This window comes from Manis javanica, chromosome 1 (genome assembly GCF_040802235.1).
Source record: "Manis javanica isolate MJ-LG chromosome 1, MJ_LKY, whole genome shotgun sequence".
NCBI lineage: Eukaryota > Metazoa > Chordata > Mammalia > Pholidota > Manidae > Manis > Manis javanica.
The window spans coordinates 197,485,726-197,504,463 of record NC_133156.1 but is presented as its reverse complement, the minus strand read 5'-3'; the positions used below and the strand labels follow the sequence as shown (position 1 = coordinate 197,504,463).

Genomic DNA, 18,738 nt, shown 5'->3' with positions numbered 1-18,738 from the left:
CTAACGTCACCGCGCTCCCTCACACCTGAGGCATTACAAGCCATTCGCAAAGTAGAACAGGCTTTGATGACAGCACAATTAAATAGAGTGCAATCGAATGAACCCTTTGAGTTGTGTGTGCTTCCCACCCCGGAGCTGCCAACAGCAGTTTTATGGCAGCACGGCCCACTGATCTGGATCCATCCCCAAGCCTCTCAGGCTAGGACAATAGAGTACTATCCGGCAGCCGTGGCCAAACTTGCTTTGAGAGGAGTAAAAACCTCCATGACACATTTCGGAGAGGCTCCAGCTAAAATTATAACCCCTTACAGCGTAGAACAGATACAAGTATTATGTGCTATGAACGATGATTGGGCCATACTTGCTTACAGTTTCTCAGGAACCTTTGATAATCATTTCCCTAAACATCCCCTCATCAACTTCGCCAAAAATCATCTCCTAGTATTTCCTCGGGTCACTAGCCTAACCCCGCTGCCTCATGGAAAAACAGTTTACACGGACGGGTCTAAGACAGGCACAGGTGCCTATGTCCATGATGGCAAAGTTGTGACAAAAGGCTACACGCCTGACACTCCACAAATAGTGGAATGTCGCATAGTCTTAGAGGTCCTACAAATCTTTCCTGAACCTTTAAATATTGTGTCTGACTCCTGTTATGTAGTTAATGCAGTCAAATCTCTAGAAGTGGCCGGGCTAATCAAAGCGTCCAGCCCAGTAGCCACTTTGTTCAAACAGATACAATCAGCACTACTTCATAGGCAATCTCCTTTGTATATAACTCATATCAGAGCACATTCAGGCCTTCCCGGGCCTATGACCCAAGGCAACCACCTGGAAGACCTCGCAACCAGAAATATAGCTTTTCCCCTGCTAGACCCTATCACCACAGCTTCAAAATTCCATACACAATTTCATGTCACTGCCGAAACACTGCGCAAGCGGTTTAGCATAACCAGGGCCGAAGCTAGGAACATTGTCCTTAGCTGCCAACATTGCTGCAGCTTCCTTCCCACACCTCATGTTGGGATCAACCCCAGAGGTATTAGGCCTTTACAAATTTGGCAAATGGATGTGACGCATATTTCGTCTTTTGGGAAACTGAAATATGTACATGTATCCGTGGATACTTGTTCAGGAGTCATCTTTGCCTCCCCATTGTCAGGAGAGAAAGCTTCCCATGTCATCCAGCACTGCCTTGAGGCTTGGAGCGCATGGGGGTTACCACAGATTCTGAAAACAGACAATGGCCCAGCCTATACCTCTACAAAATTTGCTCAATTTTGTCATCACATGGGGATAAAATATATCACTGGCCTTCCCTACAACCCACAGGGTCAAGGGATTGTGGAACGCGCGAACCGCACGCTCAAATCCTATTTACTTAAACAAAAAGGGGGAATTGAAGATATACCCCCCACACCAAAAACTGCCATAGCCCTAGCACTTTTCACTATAAATTTTTTGAATCTGGATGCTCAAGGCCATACAGCAGCGGATCGCCATAATCAGTGGCCAAAAGACCCACAAGAACTAGTAAAATGGAAGGACGTGTTATCTAACCAATGGAAGGGCCCGGATCCAATCATAATCAGATCCAGGGGAGCTGTGTGTGTTTTCCCCCAGGGTGAAGAAAATCCCTTCTGGATCCCGGAGCACCTAACGAGGAAAGTCCTAAACAAAGGAGATGACTTCGCTATACCTCCTGACCCTGCTCCTGACACTGGAGACCCCGACTCAGGGAGTATTGAGATGGGGAATCCTGTCTGCCTTTCCTAAGCCTATGCCTGTCCGTTTCAATGCAGCCATTTTTCCGCGCTTTTTCACTACCAATGCTCGTATGAACTTGCCCTACTTAGTTAAAGACACCCTAGTAGCTCCCCTGGGAGAAAACCGATCCTTCGTAACTAATGGGTCATTATGCTTCACCACTCAGAATCTAGCTGGCTGTATCTCCCTGAAACGGAGGAAATACGGATGGTTCAGTGACATAATTCTAGAGGCCAGTAGCCTCCCCGTTATGTCAGCTAAATTTGAAGGGCCTAATAAGGAAGGGAGCCCGCCCTATAAGAACATGACTATCCACCAGATGGTTCTCTGGATCAATGGCACATTTGTACACTCTCCCAGGAACAATTCCACCGACAGGCCTCGTCAACCCAAATATGCCTCCCATTGTGTGGGCGACTATGAGGGAGAGCTGTGGCCCTGGACTGACTGTCAGTCAACTGTAGTAACGTGGGCAACTGAGAGGCAGGAGTTTACCATCTCCCCAGATATGGAGGGACGGCCAGCCAATGAGGCTTGGTGGCCAGTAAAGGTGCTCGAAGGCGAGTTTCGTCAGCAGCTGAGCATGAACCCCTTCCATAAATGGATGCTGTGTGGAGTCAATGGCTCGTGTACCGACCTCTCCCCCTTTTCCGCCCTCCAGGGTGGGGGAATCGGTGTAAAAAATATCACCTTTTGGTGCGAGAATAACCACATGCGCGCACACTGGAACATGATCATGACCCATAACAACGAGAACTACACGTGTTCAGCAAAATCAGGTCCAGAGTCACCTAATTCCCTTTTTCCACCTTCTCCAGTATGCGTATACCCCCCATTTCTGTTTATCTTATCCAATAGTAGCTTTGACTCCTGCTCCAATGAAACCTGCTTTCTGTCTCAGTGTTGGGATGCGCGTAACTTTACCAATGCTTTGGTAGTCCGCATCCCCCGTTGGGTCCCTGTTCCCGTAGACGCCCCTAACACCATGACTCTGTTTCGAGAAAGGCGCGATTTCGGTGTTACAGCCGCCATAGTGCTCCTGATCTCCGCGACCGCGGTCGCAGCCACCGCCGCTGGTATAGCTTTAGACACCTCCATCAAATCGGCTACAGAGCTCAATAACCTTGCAGCCTCAGTAGCTTCTGCCCTGGACCAACAGTCCACACTTGATGGCAAACTGAAAGGAGGAATAATGATCCTCAATCAACGCATAGATCTCGTGGAGGAACAAATAGAGGTGCTCTGGCAAATGGCCCAGTTGGGATGTGAGCGGAAATATCGTGCCCTCTGCATCACTAGCATTCAATATAAAAATTTTACACGGGCAGCTAATCTGTCACGAGACCTGTCCCAGTATCTTTCAGGAAACTGGTCCCAAGACTTCGATGGGACACTAGAAGAGCTGCGGCGAGAAATTATCCACATCAACTCCACCCGTCTAGATATCTCCGTAGCGGAAGGACTCTCTTCCTGGTTCCTCAGAGCTCTCTCCCACGTCAAGGAGTGGGCGGGCATGGCTGGGATGGGCGTGTTCCTGCTTGGAGGTGTCATGCTCTTACTCTGGTTGTTATGCAGACTCCGCAACCAACATAAGCAGGACAAGGTGATCCTTGCTCAAGCCCTAATGGCGATAGACGTTGGCGCCTCTCCCCAAGTGTGGCTCAACATGCTTAAGAAGGAAGCTCGGCTTTAGCTTGAGGTAGCTCTTGCACCCTGAGCCCATGTGGCACTGCACCAGGCCCGAGTACCTCAATGCTTAATCACAGCTTTCTTTAAGAAGCTCATGGTGCAAGAGGGTTGAGAAAAAGGGTCCAAACCCTTTGTACCAAGCGGTCCCAACGCCAGCCAGAGGATGCGAGGCAAAGCACTGCAAGAGGTCTTGGACCCCTCTGAGAGGCATGCCTGACTGCATAGGGGTAGATGCCCAGAACCCCTCTCCAAAAAGGGGGCATCAGGAAGTATGATGGAGGTCAGGCCTCTGTCTCCGCCTCTGCTGGCAAGTTCCGCCTTGAGCTTCTGTTAGACAAAAAAGGGGGAGATGTTGGCAGCCGCGCTCAGAAAATAGCGCCCAATGCAGGGCAGCCGGAAGGCCCCGAACTTCCTAATGACAAATCATCCCACACCACTAAACTACATGCTAATTGCGCCTTGGCATAAGGACCAATGAGACCCACCAAATGGTTATGCTAATAAGGCATATGGAGCCGCACCAACCAGGTCAGAGCATGAGAACTATATAAGCAAGCCTCTCCTTCCCCTCTGGGTCCTGCCCAACTCATTTGTTTCACAAAGAGCTGAAGAATAAAGCTTTCTGCAGAAGAATCCTGCTGTTGTTGCATGCTGTTCTTGCCGGCGAGGACAGGGCACGCGACACAAGTCGTTAATAGTACTAGCTCTGTAGTTGGGCAGACCTGAGTTTTGAGTTCTGGTTCTGTCACTTATTGTGTAATTTTGATTAAATTAGTTATTCTCTCTAATTCTCAACTTTACTGGGAGGATTTAGTGATTTGCTTAAGCGAACATTCTAAGTGGCATACCCAGAACTTACTTCAACTTATTTAACTTAAAGGACATTCTGGTTTAGCAAGGTGCTTAGTTATATTAACAGTAACTGAAGAAAAGTACATGTCATGTTCCATCCATTTCTATTTGTTTAGGGGATTCAACATACATTTGCATACTCTCTGGAAGATGTCCCTTTCTGGACCAATCCTACTACCGCTAATGTGATAGCTCAAGTACTAACTCAGGCTTCCGTGGTACCTCAAGTACTACCTCATGTTTTGACTACTACTGTTTTCACTGCTATTCCTCTCTTCAAAAAAAAAAAAAAAAATCAATGGTTCTCCATTATTTTAAGGATACAGTGCAAACTTCTACATCAGTTCCACTCACAATCTAACTTTTCAGATTTACGACCCTTTCACATTTTACATGAATTTTCTGTTGCAGTAATTCTATTTAGTGTCTTTAAATCTGTTTTATTCCATAGGCCCCTAGAATGTTCTTTATCTTTACTTATCTCAATTCTACCTGTATTTCCTATTGCCTCCATAGAGTGTTTCCTAATTTATTTTGGCTGAAAAAGAGCTTCATCTTCTGAATTCTTATATAGAATTTATTGTCTCTATACAGTTCATTAGCACTGTTTTATGGTATGGCATTATTCATCATTTATACTTTTGCTTATGTCTCACATCTTGTTAAAGCCATGTTTGTTTTTATTTATGTTTTTGGTAGTGCCCTTATAGCTAGCACAATGCCAACTCACATATTTGTAGATTCCGGTTGCCCTCAAAAGAACCTTCAGAGCAACTCACATCCTCTTTATTGCTGCAGGCAGCAACTGCTCATTCAAACTCTAGCACTTCTAATCTGGAAACTTTCCTACCATTCAGAGGGCTGTATTAAAGCTCCAGGTAGCTGAAGAACTGGGTAAGCAATTACACTGAAAGCGTGGAAAGGACATGCTCCTACTATCCCTTCTATCATCCTTTTGCAGCGTTTGAGTCACTGGGATTTTGTAATCCCTTCCTACAGGTCAACTGTGGCCCCCATTTTAGTTGAATTCATTGTTGACTTCGGCAGTTTTAGGAAAAATGCCACTGGCTTCTACATTTGAGGTTAGTTATTCATGGCATGAGCACCTTCCTGTTTTCCAAATGTGCCTTAAATAACCAAGTCCTCTAACTTTAGAGGCACCTCATGGGAAGGAGCTGGCTCTTAGGGCAAAGTGAAACCACATTCCCAGCATTTTTCTTAAACGTGGCAGCACTGCACTTTAACATATTTGAACCCATTGAATAAAAAGGAAAACTGAAGGAGGTATAAACTTGGTCTTGAGTAGGCTACAGTAATCTTCGGGGCGGGTGCAGAAAAAATTTTCGAGGTGGGCCGTAGAGATTGCCTTTACCCCGAACCCTTTGCTCTTTTCCTTAGATACAAACGCACGCGTGCCTGCAGCCTCAATGTCTTAGGTAAGGCAGGGCGCTGGCGAGCCATCACCCTCGGTCGCCTTCCTCCGCTCAGCGGGAGAACCGCAGGCAGTGGCGGCGCCAGTAACGGCCTCTCAACGGCCCACCCTGGGTGCGCGGAATTCTGGGACTTGCGCTCCCGCTGCGCGCGCTAGCAACCCGAGCCGGCGTTGAGAGGACTACACTTCCCAGGATGCATCCGGGAAAGGGCCAACTTGGACGGAGAGGGAGGGGCGGCCCCACCGCTCTGGGGCGTCTCCGTTTCTAAGCGCCGCGATCTCGCCTAGTAACCCGCCGCCACCGGTCGAAAGCTGTGTTGTGGCCCCGCCCCCGGAGCCACCGCTGGAGAAGAACCTGTCTTTCGCGGCGCTCCAGTGACGAAGCCCATTGTCGGGTGCGGGAGGCGAGTAGGGGAGGGCAGGCAGAGGATTTTGCTCGCTCGTGCGAGAACCGGGACGTGCAGCCGGCGCCCGCTCCGAGCAGAGGTTAGAGGCCAATAGAGCGAGGACGCTCCGCAGGCGAGGCTGGATGTGGGAGGAGTGCAGGATACCAGCAGGGCGGCAGGGAGCGCGGGCCGGGGTGTGCCTGGGCCAGACATCCCTCGGAACCGCGGCGGCAGATGCGGGGTCTGTGTGTGTGGGAGACTTGCAGTCTCCAGTGGTTCCGCGGGCGTTCCCCACCTCCTCCCCGCGGTAGAGGCGTGACCTTTGAGCCCGAGGGGGACCCGTAGTTAGCGCACACTTTCCTGGGGAAAGGTACACAGTTTTTGCCACTTGTTAATTATTTAAATTCTTCTGGAACGGGAGCATTTGTAGGTAGCGCTTTCCTGCCTCCAACTGCACTAGTGTCTTGTTTTCTCCGATTCAGAAAAAATCTTATGACACTTGCAATTGGAGTTTCTGACTAGTGAGAGCTGCTAAGTTCTTTATGGTTTGCTCGGCCAAGAGAGGGTTCACTGAGGGTATGAATTTTAAACACATACACGATAACTAATTGGCGCATCTAAAAAATGACCATTGCACCTTGGCTTAATGGTACAACAGCAAATGTTCTTCAAATCGTATCTGCAACCACTAGCCGGCAGCATTTAGAACATACTTTATATCATTAAGGAGATGGATGACAGGAGAGGAAGGGGGAATAGTTGTCTTTAAAAGAAAAACAAACTTGGTTTAGTTTGGGGATCATTTTCTTGGACTGGGTGACTTATGCAAAAAATTCTGTTCCTTTCCTCCTCGCTCTTGCATCCTAGATATAGACTGTCAGTTTTGGATCCAAGGATAGTGATGGCAAAGCTTACCCCGGCTCCCTGTCAAATCAAAGCTGTCACAGAATAAATCCCGCTGCCTGCTGTGAAGCCCCCGCGCACTGCAAACTTCAGTGAGCAGACTGGGTAATCAGTGTTTGGATATGCAGATCCCTGATTTAAAAGGCGGGGTGACCCCGCCAAGAACCTCTCCCGGGGGCCGAAGCCCGCAGGTGCAGTGAGGCGTGCGCGCGGGTGCTGGCGCCCGCGAAGACTCCTCGCCCGGGGAGAGAGAGCCGGGGCGCCCGGCGGGGTCTGGCGGCCGCGCACCGGCGACTTGTCTCCGGCGGCGGCGGATGATGGTGGTGGCCGGCGCGCTGGGCTGTGTCTGTGCGTCGCCGCGGAAATCAGCGCCCGGCGCTGCACACTGAGCCCTTGCAGGTCCTCCGCAGCCCGAGCCTTGGCGAGGACAGACTAGGGGCGCAGGGGCCGCGGAGCGCGCGCAGGGGGACCGGGGGCGCTGGGGTCGGCTTATCATGGCGGATCGGACAGCTCCCAGCTGCCAGCTCCGGCTGGAGTGGGTGTACGGGTACCGGGGTCACCAGTGCCGCAACAACCTGTACTACACCGCCGGCAAGGAGGTGGTCTACTTTGTGGCGGGGGTCGGGGTGGTTTACAACACCCGCGAGCACAGCCAAAAATTCTTCCTGGGACACAACGACGACATTATCAGGTAAGGAGGTGGCTTGGGCGGTAGGGAGGGTTAGGTGTGGAGGTTGGAAGGGTGGGGAGAAGGATGACCAACCGGCTTTCTTGGGGTCAGATCCGGGAGCCGCATGGAATAAAGGATTCTCTCTCGAACCGCATGGAATTACAGAAGGGCTGCTGAATCTAAGGCCAGGGCAGAAACAGGGGGGTACCGGTGGGGAGGAAGAGATCTCTTTTTTTCTTTATTCCTGCGGAAGGCTTTTAAATCTCTAAGGAGTTGCTTGTCTTAATGATTTTTTGGTGTTCATTCTGCTACAAGTGGAAGGATCCTGGGTAACTATCAAACACTTCTCCTTCCTTCCCTCACCAGGTAAATAAATATAGGACCTGAAATGTGGGTATCATCTTTGGGAGGCTCCTCAATAGGTTCCTCAGCAAGCAAGAGCATTAAAAACAATGTTTAAAAGAAATTTTGCTACAGGTAATTTGGAATCTTCATCCCAGATGCTTTGAAAGTGGGAAATTTCTGCAGTGGGTGGGGAGTTTTTTCTCTAATATTTCACTTGGCAGTGTTTTAATGCCAAAAAGCGTATTTATATACCAAATGGAAGCTTCCACAACATCACTGAGGTTATAAAAGGCTGGTACCTGCTGGACCACAAATCCTAATGGCCAGCCCACAGAAATAACCAACATCTGGTAGTGGATGGCCAGGACTGAATAGAACAGAATTGGATAAATAGCCATTTTAGGGGCCCTCCCCATTAAATAGGAGAGAGGAATATTTTGATTCTTGGCTTGTCCTCTCATCTTTGGATCAGATGCATTTTCTTCCAGCCCTTGTCAGCTTCTTGTGTGACCAAACAAGGTGTGGTCCAGATGCTGTTCACAGGGAATCCCTTTCAGCCTTTAGCAGGTAAGGAAGATTTCCATGTTATGGGAGCCTCAGCTCACAGGACAAATCACTTGCTGAGGATTGACTACAACTGACAGACCATATTTGTACCTTCTAAACTTGTGTGTTCATTGATGAAGAAAAACTTCCATCACATTTTCAGAATATTGCCACTTGTGCTGTAAGTTTGCCTTTCATAATGAAATAAATGGTCAAGTGGTGTTGTTAATGGTCTAATTTCTCTGTGGGGAGAATGATTTAAAAGACTAGCACCCCCCGCCTTTAGTGTTGTGCTTATTCTGAAATCTTTCTTTTCCCCTGAGCCCTAAAGTTGAAAAATTGTTGCCGAAAGTAAAAACTTAATATTTGAAAATACGGTAAGATAAATATTTTTAAAATCTTGACTTCCAGAAGATGGAGATTTTAAGTACTAGGAGCTCTACTGTTCTCAGGATTTGGTGGAATGGTGGAACTGACATATAAAACTTTCCTTATGTCACAGATGGCACCCTCCCCCCCAACCTCCTGCAAATGGTAATGGTTGTGATTAGGGCGTCTTTACCTAGTTCTGTGCTGGAGATTTTGCTTCTGTGATTGTGCAAATGATTAACAGCAACTTGTGTAAAGGTTAGATGTTTAAAAATTTGAACTGATTATGTTTTTGCTATTCTGTAATGCAGTGCTTTCCATTACACCATCAAAATAAGATGTAGTCCTTTGGGAGAAGGGAGAGAGTGGCAATTAAACAGAAAATTCCCTGGGATTAAGTAATATTAATGTGACAGTTCACTGAACTACTCTGAGGATTTGAACCCCTAATCTCAACTTTTCCTCTAATATGAAAAAAAATTAAATACCCTGTTGAAACTGGAGGTGGAATTGCAGTAAACAGTTGTTATGATAGGGAGCTGGACTATGGAGATGTGATGATATATGGCATAGTTAAAGAAACACTCAGATTTGAGGAAAAGGTGAAGAATTATTTTCATAACTGGACTGGCAGGAAGCCTCAATTGATGAAAGGAAAAAAAATAAGACCACTGAGCTTCTTGTCTATTTATTTATTGAACAATAGTTGATACACAATCTTATATTGGTTTCAAGTGTATACAGCACAGTGGTTCAGCAGTTACCCCCACATTATTAAATCCTTACCCCAACTAGTATGGTTGTTATCTGTCAACACAGGAAGATGTTACAGAATCACTGACTATATTCTCCCATGCTGTACTACCATCTCTGTAACCAACTTCTATTATTATTGAGAATTTTTGTGCCCTTTTATCTCCCTCACTTTCCCCACTCACCTACCCCAACCCCTCCCCCATGGTAACCATCAGTCATTTCTCAGTGTCTGTGAGTCTATTGCTATTTTGTTAATTTTGTTTTGTTTTGTTCTTATATTCCACAAATAAGTGAAATCACATGGTATTTGTCTTTCTCCACCTCGCTTATTTCACTTAGCATAATACTGTCTAGGTCCATCTATGTTGTTGCAAATGTCAGGATTTCTTTCTTTTTTATGGCTAAATAACATTCCATTGTGTATATGTAGCACATCTTCTTTATCCATTCATCTATTGATGGACACTTAGGTTGCTTCCATTTCTTGGCTATTGTAAATAATGTGGCAATAAGCATGGGGGTGCATATATCTTTTTAAATCAGGCATTTTGTTTTCTTTGGTTAAATTCCTAGAAGTGGAATTACTGGGTTGTATAATATTTTTATTTTTAGCTTTTTGAGAAACCTCCATACTTCTTTCCACTCTGGCTATACCAATTTACATTCCTAACAGAGTAAGAAGGTTCCCTTTTCTCCATATCCTCACCAACACTAGTTGCTTCTTGTCTTTTGGCCATTCTAACTGGTGTGAGGTGATACCTCATTGTGGTTTTGATTTGCATTTCTCTCATGATTAGTTATGTGGAGCATCTTTTCTTGTGCCTGTTGGCCATCTGTATTTCTTTTTGGAGAACTCTCTGTTCACAGCTGCTGTCCATTTTTTAATCAGGTTATTTGTTTTTTGGATATTGAGGCATATGAGTTCCTTGTATATTTTGGATGTTAACCCCTTATCAGCTAACAGTCTTTTCTTCTGCTGATGGTGTCCTTTGCTGTACAGAAGCTTTTTAGTTTGATGTAGTCCAATTTGTTCATTTTTTATTTCCCTTCCCTTGCCTGAGGAGATGTGTCCGGGAAAAAAGTTGCTCATGCATATTATGTTCAAGAGATTTTGCCTATGTTTTCTTCTAAGAGTTTTATAGTTTCATATCTTATATTTAATCTTTAATCCATTTCAAGTTTACTTTTATGTATGGAGTTAGGCAGTAATCCAGTTTCATTCTCTTACATGTAGCTGTCCAGTTTCCCAACATCAGTTACTGAAGAGACTCTTTTCCCCATTGTATATCCATGGCTCCTTTATCATGTACTAATTGACAATATATGTGTGGGTTTATACCTGGGCTCTCTATTCTGTTCCATTGATCTGTGGACCTATGCTTGTGCCAGTACCAAATCATCTTGATTACTGTGGCTTTGTAGTAGAGCTTGAAGTCAGGGAGCATAATCCTCCCAGCTTTGCTCTTCTTTCTCAGGATTACTTTGTCTATTAGGGGTCTTTAGTGGCACCATATGAATTTTAGAACTATTTGTTCTAGTTCATTGAAGAATGCTGTTGGTATTTTGATATGGATTGTATTGAATCTGTAAATTGCTTTGGGCATAATGGCTGTTTTGACAATATTAAATCTTCTTATCCATGAGCATGGGATAGAGCTCCATTTATTTGTGCCTTCTTTAATTTCCTCATGAGTGTCTTAAAGTTTTCAGAATACAGATCTTTCACTTCTTTGGTTAGGATTATTCCTAGGTATTTTATTCTTTTTGATTCAATTATAAATGGAATTGTTTTCCTGACTTCTCTCTCTGCTAGTTTGTTGTTGGTATATAGGAATGCAACAGATTTCTGTGTATTAATTTTGTATCCTGCAAATTTGCTGAATCCAGTTTGGTCTATTTGTTAAGGTAGTTCTATCTTTATAATGAATAGTGATGTAGTAGTAAGCCTGTTTTCAGAGAAAGGACTTTATTGCTAAATTTTCCATTATGTTTGAAAATGGAGTATGTGTAGGTGAGCTGAGTTTTTAATATCCACATATATCTTTACACATAGGAATAAAATTATAGTCCAAAGGTTAAAAAACACAAACTACAGATCATTCTGTAGTTAAAAGCTATAAAATTAGAATGTTTATGCTGTTATTTTGCTTTATCTTATAAATGTAAATCTCTTATTCTAGTGAAAGCAGTGCACAAACCGTATTTGTTGTTATCCTTAGTAATTGGGACTATGAAGTGCCATTTCTTTCATAATTTTATTCCCAGAAATATATTAGATGTTTGGTATTAATATTGTAAAGTGTTGGGATCATTTGTATATTAGCTGTATATATGGACAGGAAAATTGCATTCTTTCATCTTCCCCTCATTTCTGTATTTCCCAGTTATACTACTGACTTTCCACTTAAAATATTGAAGTTTGTCATTGAATGAGGAAGACTATAGCTAGGGTTTTAGTGGAAAAATATTTTGCTTTTTTGGAATAATTGAGTGAATATTAAAACTTCTAATAAGATAATGTAAGTAATTGCCCATTTATCTTCTACATTAGTTTGAAAGATATGTTCATAGTGCATATAATTCTTACTGCTTACTTACTGTGCTATTTTCACCAGAATATTAATTAGAAAGTAGTCCAAAAATATATTGGTACCACTTTCCATTTTATAAAAGCTTGTGGTCTCTGAGATAACGATGAATTTTAATAATGTAGGATTTGGCACAGCTCATTAGAGCTCACACATGTCCTCTTGATTTGACTATGTGTTTAAGTCAGATTTTTAAAAATGTTAATATGTGAAGTGTAGTGTAGTGTGATTTATTGGATGTGGAGTCTTAGTTTTATTCTCTGGAATGATTACCCTTCAATACAGAAACAGATTAGAAGATGATGCCATATTTTATCCCTGATAGCATTATGACAGGACAAGTAAATGCTTATAGCAGTGTTTGCTGTCAAGCTAACAACAAGTCTCAACTTGGGGCTTGAAGGCAAGGACAATAATAGAGACTGGATTAATTACTAACTTGTTTTCTACTCTGAGTAGCAGATTATAACACAGAAATGGAACAAACGAAAGAAAAGGTCACAAACACGTTTGTTCTCTGTCACCTCCCTTCCATTTTCACAGTGACTTCAGTTGGGAGATTCATCTCCTCACTCTGGATCCCTGCATTGTTTCTAACTAGTTCCCTGTTTTCATTTTTCTGTTCCCCCCTTTTTTTGGCTCTCTTTCAGAAGGTAGGTTTTTCTGTAATACTGTTTTAGAGGAAAAGGCACTGACTTTGATCTCACACACACACACTCGGCTAAGAACTGAACTGTGTCATTTACTAGGCCCATGAGAGTGAGTAGCTTGACCTCTCAGGGCCTTGTGTATGTGCGAAATGGGTGTAACAATACCTAAATTGCAGAATTGTAACTATTAGCAATGATGTATGCAAATGGTTTAGCATGGGGCCTGGCCCTTAGTTGGTGTTCTTATGCTTTTAGTAGTAGTAGTAGTATTTAATTAAACACACACACACACCAAAAATAAAACAATGATTCCTCATTATCCACTGGCTGAAGTTCAACTTCCCAATCTTACCGTTCACTCTGGCCCTAACCCACCTTTTTACCATTATTTCCCTTTTTAAAAAGACAAATCATAAATTATTTGCCTCCTACTTGCCATACAGTAAGATTACTCTGTTATTTCCTGTCTCATGCTGGAATGACTTATGCCCCCCTTCCCCTTCTCCCCCTGTACTCAGTGGTGCAGTGGTGGGAGCATGGACTTTGAAATCAGACATAGGATTTTGAACTTAGAACTACCACCAGTTGGGGATTTGTGGAAATTACTACACCTCTCTGAGACTCACCTATCTTCAGTAAAACAGCCTCTTATCTATAAAACGGGGCTTAGAGGTATCTATCTTGTAGCTTGTGGAGATTTTATACAGGTGCCCCACAACATTTGGCAAATAGTAATTGCCCACTACAGGGACCCTCTTTGTATCCCATCCTGCAGGGCCCTATCTGCTTCAGTCTCCCCTCTCCCATGAGACTTTCTACCATCCCTAGATGAAGGAGTTCCTTGCACTCCTAAAGTTTTGCATCTTTTGTGGTCAATGCTGCTTACTTGATATGTACCATTTAGTGTCAGTCATTCTTCCATTTTGAATATTTTCCTTTATAAATGTATATAAGATCCTTGAGGCTGAGAATGAATTTAATAACCATCACCGACATTTCCTGAATGTAGACTCAGTGCTAAATGTGTGTACAGATTGATCTCATCTGTCCTCTCAACAACCCTGTGACGATGGTAGTGTTGCCGGCCTTAGTTCACTGGTGAGGAAACAAAGGCATAGCGAGGCCAAGGAGATCGCCCATGGCCACGGTTTAGCAAACTGTAGCATGGGGATTGGAACCCAAGTTTGTATGATTCTAAAGACCAAAGTTACTGCTTCAATGTTTTGTAGACTCTTATTTTTCTCTGTCATTGTATTTCCTACCACTGTGCCTTGTTTCTAACCAGAATTGGTGAGCTTGTTTCTCCTTATAACTCTGTTTCTTAATCTTGTGCTTTATTCAATATACAAATATTTAAGAATATTTGAAGGAAATTGCTAGAACTCAGTCTAGAAATGGAGCCATGTTCAAGTTAACTTCAGGAACATCACTGCTTTGAAACAATGACCTGAAACAGTAATCTGCTAAAGATATTAAAATTTTTTTAAGTCTCAGTTGTAACATGGCTAAAATAGTCTGGTGCTACACATACAGTTGAATTTGTTGAATTTGAAGAGAGGGATCTAACAGCTATGGTGGGCCTGGAGTGTTGGGTAAATAGGTTCACATGAAGGCCTGGAGGTGTGATTTCATTTTCTTTAGTCTCTTGACAAGTTTGAGTAAAGGAAACACGGGAAGAACTATAAAGAATCAAACCCATGCTGAGTTGAGTGCCTGCTTTGAACCAGACACACACACACACACACACACACACACACACACACACCTCATTGAAATCACTACTTCCCCAACTCAGAGATACTCTTCTCATTTTACAGGTACAGCTGTGAGAGGTAAAGATATTTAATAAAAGTTACTTAGTGGTACGTACATTGGATCTCACTGTGTTCATTGACAAGAGTATGTAGTGAAAGGTTTTGATGAAAGCTTATTGCCTGTTCATAAATTATCTTCCTATTATTAATAAACAATAGTGTATATGTTCAATGACTTAAGATTGATTTATTCTCTAATATTTTACATTTTATTCCTTCTCATTTGTTTATTCTTCAAAGACTCATTTCCCATCTAGAATGCATCAGTGAACATGACCAAGTTCTTGCCCCCATCTGGTGGGGAGGCCAACAATGAACATGAAAACTGGGTGAATGTGAATTATGATGAGTAATAAGAAGGGAATGATCATAGACAGGAGCTGTGCTGGGTAGGGGTGTGGGACCTACCTTACGGTTTCCAGAGCAGCTCTCCAGGGAGATGGCATTTACACTGATGTGAAGGGGCAGAAGTGAAGATGTGACAGCAGTGGAGAGGTTACCTGCAAAGGCATGAGAGTAGGAAAGAACTTTCTATACCCAGAATCCTGGTATAGATTCCCAGAAAATAAGCAAGGTCACCATAATTCTCATTCAGGTCATAAATGCCTCATGGGTGTTGGGACCATATGTCCTAGCTTTCCCAGGACAGTCACAGATATTCCATTCATTTATTGTCATGGCTATACTTGTTCTTGTCATACCATGGGTCTCTGTTATTACTTCAGAATATATGACCATGTTTTTATTTGGAAAATATGGTTACTATCTAAGGGGTCACTGCTTGAAAAACATGTCATTGGAGTGTACTCTCATGAAGTATGGCATTGGCCCCATCACCAATAGATAATCAGTGTGTAGATTATACTGTGGTGAGTGACAACTGTTCTACGGCAGCATCTCTAAGTGGAGGCTGTCCTGGGGGATCTCCTACCCACAAGGATGTGGATCTGAACACTTTTGCAATGTAGGTGACATTTTTGCTACCAAAAAAGAAAAAGGAAGCCACTGGGAAGGCTGACTCACTGGCTCTGCTTCTGGGGCTGCCTCTTCCTCCAGCAGACGGGAGCCATACAGAAAGCCGTCCTTTAGCCAGCAGACTGTGCATCTTCAGCAGTCAGGTTCCTCTTGTAGGTTTGAGTTTGTCATGTGTGGACTGGTCTTAAAAGTAACTGACATGTTTGAGAACAGTTTTCTCAAATACTGTATATAGGAGCCACCTGAGCACTTGGTAAAATCCAGATACTGTGTCAGTGAGTCTGGTGTAAGGCCTGACATTCTGAGTTTCTAAACCAGCTCCCAAGTGAGGCTGGTGCTGCTGGTCCACAGGCCACTCTATCTGCAAGATTTTAGGGACCTCATTGATATGTTTCAGAGCTAAAGAGACCATTGTTTTCTTCAACCCAAAAGATATTGCCAGATAGTGAAGCAGACTTTTACTAATATGTGTATTTGTGGTCCATATATTTATTTAATTCTTAAATTAACAGAATCAGTTCTTTTCATTACATTGACACCTATTCCAGTGTTCTTTCTTTTCCAGAAAGAATCATGTAGGCACTGGTTGGAACAAGTTAAGGAGATGGCAATCCTGTCCCTGTGGGCAGGGGAAGATTGTGTCCATAGCCTTTGTCTCTTGTTTTCTAGTTTCTTGAGTATATACTTAGGAGTCAAATTGATGAATCATATGGTAACTCTATGTTTAACTTTTTGAAGCACTACCAAATTGTTTTCTAAAAGAGCCACACCATTTTATAATCCCACCAGCAATGTATGAGGGTTCCAGTTCCTCCATATTCTTGTCAACTCTAGTTATTGTCTTTTTGGTTACAGCCATCCTAGTATAGGTGTGTGAAGTGGTATCTCATTGTGGTTTTAATTTACATTTCCCTAATGACTAATGATATTGATCATCTTTTCATTTTGTTTATCATTTCAATTTATTGGCCATTTGTATATTTTTGGAGAAAATGTCTATGCAAATCCTTTCCCCATTTTAAAATTGGTTTGTCTTTTTATTGTTGAGTTGTAAGAGTTCTTTATATATTCTGAGTATGTCTTTTATCTGACATATTATTTGCAAATATATCCTCTTATTTAGTGAGTTCTTTTCACGTTTTAGATGGTATCCTTTGAAGCACATAATTAAAAATTTTCATGATGTCCAAATAATTTTTTTTTTCATACTTTTTGTGTTATATCTACGAAACCATTGCCTAATCCAAGGCCATTATGACTTACTCCTATGTTTTCTTCTAAGAGTTTATAGTTTTAGCTCTGACATTCAGGTAGATGAGCCATTTTCAGTTAATTTTTGTATGTGACATGAGGTAAGGGGTCCCACTACATTATTTTGAATGTGGATACTCAGTTATCCTAACACTGTTTCTTGAAAAGACTATTATTTTCCTATTGAATTGCCTTAGTTGTCTACAGCCTTTTAATTCTCCTAGAAGGGTACATTCCTCTCACACAGAAGATATTGAACATTTGGGTGCCGAGATGTTGAAACAGTCACTAAGAATATTGACCTAGAAGGCATAGAAATCTGAGGGTTTGGTTGCTATCCTCTATTTGTAAAGATGCTGTTAGAGCCTATGAAAGATATATAGATTTTTATATTTAAAGAATATACAATTTACACTTTGAGAAACCAGTGCCATAGTTAGTAACTGCTGGTTCAGAGACCAGCAACAGTCTATACATTGGTTTTGTTTACTCCCAAAGATTCTTGCTTTTTAAAAATGAATTTATAGCCTTCTATCTTGCTTCTGGAGACAAATCTATTGAGGCTGCTGAAGGGGTAGAGGTGGTATGGAAAGCAGAGGGAGTGGTCAGAGAGGGTGCCTCTTCACCTCTACCCCTTTATCAGCTCATTCCTTTCTTCCCCCAATGAGAGGCAGGCACCTGGATGGCCTCATCCCAGAAGTTGGAGGGTTCCAGGATCGCCCACTGGTTCTCTGCCACTCCCTTTCCCATCAGCATGAAAGAGGGAAGCACAGACCAGCTGTACATCCCTGAGGTGAGAGAAGCCTTTTCTGGACTGGTAATAACATAAATAAACTGGTCAGAGAATTATTCTAAGTCATTTGAGAATTATTTTAAAGCATGAGGATTCCTGTTTAGTTTAACTGCTGTTTAATATAATGTTATTAAAATATTTTTTCTGTGTTCATTGTGAATTGATTTTATGGGTAAGAAGAAAACAAGATACACAAAGGACAGGATACCTTCTAAGTAACAGATCATCAGTTACAAGAAACTGAAATTTTTTTAAAGAAACACAAGGAAGGGATTATAAGGTGACAAAAGAATCTTTGGAAACCCAATTACAAGGAGTATGGCTGGCCTCTCAGGCCCTGCATGGTTATCAGGCAACTAGTCTTTCCCTATTTCTTTTTCTTGCAAGTGTTCCCATGCATCACAGGGATTCAAAGTTCTGTTCTCTCTGGATAATATGTAGTTTGATTTTCTATTACTGCAGACTGGCTTCTTAACTCAGTGATCCATTTTGCATATAGCCACAAAAAAGAAAAAGAAAAAGAAAAAAAAATCTGTCTTGGCCCCTCAGCACACATGACCATTCAGTTTGGTTGAACAAAACCAATTGAGTCAATCTTTTGAGTCTTAATTCCAAATTTCTAGAAAGAGAATCTAATTGCCTTAGCATGTGTCAGGATGCCTACACAGTCCAATCAACTGTAGCCTGGAGGATGGGATCATGTTTCAAAGGGATGCTTCTTTAAGGAAAATTGTCAAGGGAGGTATTACTGAGAAGGAATGAATGGCAACTCTGTTACAGGAGGTGGATTAGAAGAAGAAGGGAGGCAAATGATTTCTTGATGGATAGAGAAAAGCAGGACAATGATGAGAAATAGTGAATTGAGGGCAAGGAAAGGTAAGGAATGGGATATTAAGAGGGCTTAAATACACATATCGGTGGTTATGAGTTTTCTGTACTTATAAGATGGCAT

At 42.8% G+C, this 18,738-nt stretch overlaps 1 protein-coding gene and 1 long non-coding RNA gene across 12 annotated transcripts in view; one reads left to right on the top strand and one right to left on the bottom strand.

Moving 5' to 3' along the window:
• Positions 1–5,895, bottom strand: part of LOC140843461 (uncharacterized) — a 39,395-nt gene extending 33,500 nt beyond the window's left edge. The window contains exon 1 of the long non-coding RNA XR_012121273.1: positions 5,601–5,895. This is a non-coding gene — a long non-coding RNA (uncharacterized lncRNA). The remainder of the gene's footprint in view (positions 1–5,600) is intronic.
• Positions 5,896–5,992: 97 nt separating this feature from the next.
• EML6 (EMAP like 6) overlaps positions 5,993–18,738 on the top strand; it is a 309,966-nt gene continuing 297,220 nt past the window's right edge. For 3 of the 11 annotated variants that reach the window (XM_073213182.1, XM_073213185.1, XM_073213188.1), the window contains exons 1-2: positions 5,993–6,226; positions 6,994–7,720. In XM_073213182.1, coding sequence (XP_073069283.1) covers positions 7,524–7,720 — 197 coding nt within the window. In that variant the 5' untranslated portion in view covers positions 5,993–6,226; positions 6,994–7,523. The remainder of the gene's footprint in view (positions 6,227–6,993; positions 7,721–18,738) is intronic. The other 8 variants (XR_012121243.1, XR_012121246.1, XM_073213154.1 and 5 more) reach the window with 4 other exon arrangements.